At 30.8% G+C, this 2,618-nt stretch overlaps 1 protein-coding gene across 1 annotated transcript; it reads left to right on the top strand.

Annotated features, from left to right (window-relative positions):
* The first annotated feature begins 228 nt into the window (after positions 1–228).
* Positions 229–1,538, top strand: LOC124898660. The gene has a single exon (XM_047412385.1). It carries the CDS (start codon positions 471–473, stop codon positions 1,008–1,010), a length of 540 nt encoding a protein of 179 aa, XP_047268341.1. The 5' UTR covers positions 229–470; the 3' UTR covers positions 1,011–1,538.
* The last annotated feature ends 1,080 nt before the right edge of the window (positions 1,539–2,618 follow it).

The following is a 2,618-nucleotide window of genomic DNA, read 5'->3' as shown; positions in this document are numbered from 1 at the left end:
AATATCTAAAAAAAATAATTAATTTGTTATATATTTCAAAAAAATACGTCAAAAAATATATTAATCACAATAATGAACAACTAAAAAGATTTTAAAATATAAAATATTTGATTAACTCTCGAAATCTTATTGTTGTCATATTAACAACTTAAATTATCAACAAAAATAAATAAAGATTTTAATTAAATACTAAAATTACATATATCATTAAATTTTTACGTATCAACATTGGCCGTAGCAAAGCCATCTAGTTTCAAACTAAGTCATAATAATTCATATGACAAAGTTAATTCTTGTCCACATGTGCACATTTCCCAAACCCTATCATCATTCATTTTACTATAAAAAAACTCTAAATATTATTCATCAACTTCTAAAAACAAAACTAGACTTTATCAACTCTTCAACCACAAAAAAAAAAAAAAAAAAAAAAGAACTTCATTTCTTTCTTTGAATCAAGTCATTTCACTATGAAGAACAATCTTTATAGGAAAAACACAATTCATCCAATGACATCATCTTTAGTATTACAAGACCAACTTTCTTTGTTATTACCAACTACAATCTTGACACTAACAACATCTTTATCTCAAGAAGACAAACAAATATTGTCATACTTAATCTCTTGTTCTTCTACCAACTTCTCCAACAACCTAGGAAACTGTGCCACTCATAACAACAACAACAACAACAACAAAAGTTGTTATTGTTTCAATTGTTATATGAGTTATTGGGTGAAATGGGATTCATCTCCTAATAATCAACTTATTCATGAGATTATTGATGCTTTTGAAGATATGGTTTTGAAGAAGAGAAAAGGTAAAAACAAGAAACAAAAGAAGAATAAGAATAGAAGTACTTGTGATGTTAGAAAAAAATATGAATATTTGGAGGAAAATTCAACAAGCCATGATGGTGATAGAGAAGAAGAATTTGGAAAGGGTAAAGGCTCTATTAGAAAATTTGTAAGTTTTATTGGTGAAAGTTTTTGGAATGTTTGGCATGTTTGAAAAAAAAAAATATTAAGGTAATTTTGGAGAAGCTTAGGTTGGTTTTGTTAGCAGGTGTTCGGTAGTCGTACTGGAATTCGATGAAATATGAAGTGTCATAATGGGGTAAGAGCATCTTATGAAGGAGATTTCGTATTCCTCTGATCAAGGATGAAGGAACAGTTATCATTCCACCGCTGTCCTTGTCGATGGTATTGTTCATTTTCTTTTTTATGTTTTTTATCTGGTGTTTGGTACTTGTATTGGGGCTCGATGAAGTCTGAATTAGTGTCAGTTGGGGGCAAGCGCTTCCTAATAAAGGAGACTTCGTACTCAAAGCTCGTATTTGAAACATCTAATTAAGGATAAAGGAGTAGCTATCATTTCATCAGCGGGGGCGGAGCCACCTCTAGCTTATACTATTTATTTTTATGTATATAGAGTTGACGTTGAAACTTCTTCAATTAGTTCGTATATTTACTTCTAAACCCCTTCGGCTAATTCATATGTTTGCTTTTGAACCTCTTCAACTAGTTCGTATGTTTATTGATATTTTTTTTTTTCTTTTTTCACTTGAAGTACCCCCACCCCCAGACCCCAATCACCCCCAACATCTTTTTGAGCAATACCTTTTGTAACAATGTAAAATATGGTCCTTTTTGAATTTTTACTTTTCAATTTTATTCTCTAATCTCTATTTTTTTTTTTTAATCAACACCCTTTTTATTTTCCCCTTTTGCTTAATAGTTATCTATGGAGTAATTGACATAACAAATAAACCAAAAATAAAAAAGGTGAGTGTGCTTCTATTTGAGGAAATATTTTGCAAATGAGATACTATTTCAATTTTCACTTAAATATAGACTTAAAGAGTATCACACGATTCGAAATGTTATAGATAATTGACATATTCCTTTGTCTTTTTCTACTTAAATATACATTTAGAGAGTGACATACGGTTCAAAAATACAGGCTTAGAGCGCGACATACGATTCGAGGTTTCATGGATAATGAACACGTCCCTCTACTTTTCCTACTTAAAATACCAAAGTTAAATATTTTTGTTTATTTATGGCCAATAAAAGAGGATGGAAAAATTCTTGGTCATCTTTGAAGAATTAGAATAGGTCAATTACCACTATAAATTGGTCATTCTGGAGTAATCGGTAAAGTTATTGCCGTGTGATCAGGAAGTCACGGGGAAACAGCCTCTAGGAAAAATGCAAGGTAAGGCTGCGTACAGTACACCCCTGTGATGGAGTCCTTCTCCAGACCCTGCACATAACGAAAGCTCTAGTATATCGAACTGTTTTTTTTAACATTGACCTTTTATTGGCTCTAGAAAATGACATGGTCTAAAATGTGATCCATAAATGGCACCAATTGTTTTTTTGCCTATTAAAATTCCTCATTTGGCTATGGAGAAAATGAAAAGGGTACTTCTAGTTTTGGTCATGTTGTGTGTTTCCTAAACTAACCTTAAATATTTGTGTATATCTAAGTTTAGATAAACACATCAAATATTTATATGTTGTAGGCAATAGTTTGGTACTAACACTTATATATCAAGTTATTCGATACATGTACTGATGAGACATTATATATCAAGTTATTCGATACATGTACTGA

The sequence above is a fragment of the Capsicum annuum genome, chromosome 5 (genome assembly GCF_002878395.1).
Source record: "Capsicum annuum cultivar UCD-10X-F1 chromosome 5, UCD10Xv1.1, whole genome shotgun sequence".
In the NCBI taxonomy this organism is placed as follows: domain Eukaryota; kingdom Viridiplantae; phylum Streptophyta; class Magnoliopsida; order Solanales; family Solanaceae; genus Capsicum; species Capsicum annuum.
This window is presented reverse-complemented; position numbering and strand designations above follow the sequence as displayed.

What these genes read in the sequence shown, in the direction of transcription:
- LOC124898660 (XM_047412385.1), top strand. Translation starts at nt 471, where the DNA reads ATGAAGAACAATCTTTATAGGAAAAACACAATTCATCCAATGACATCA.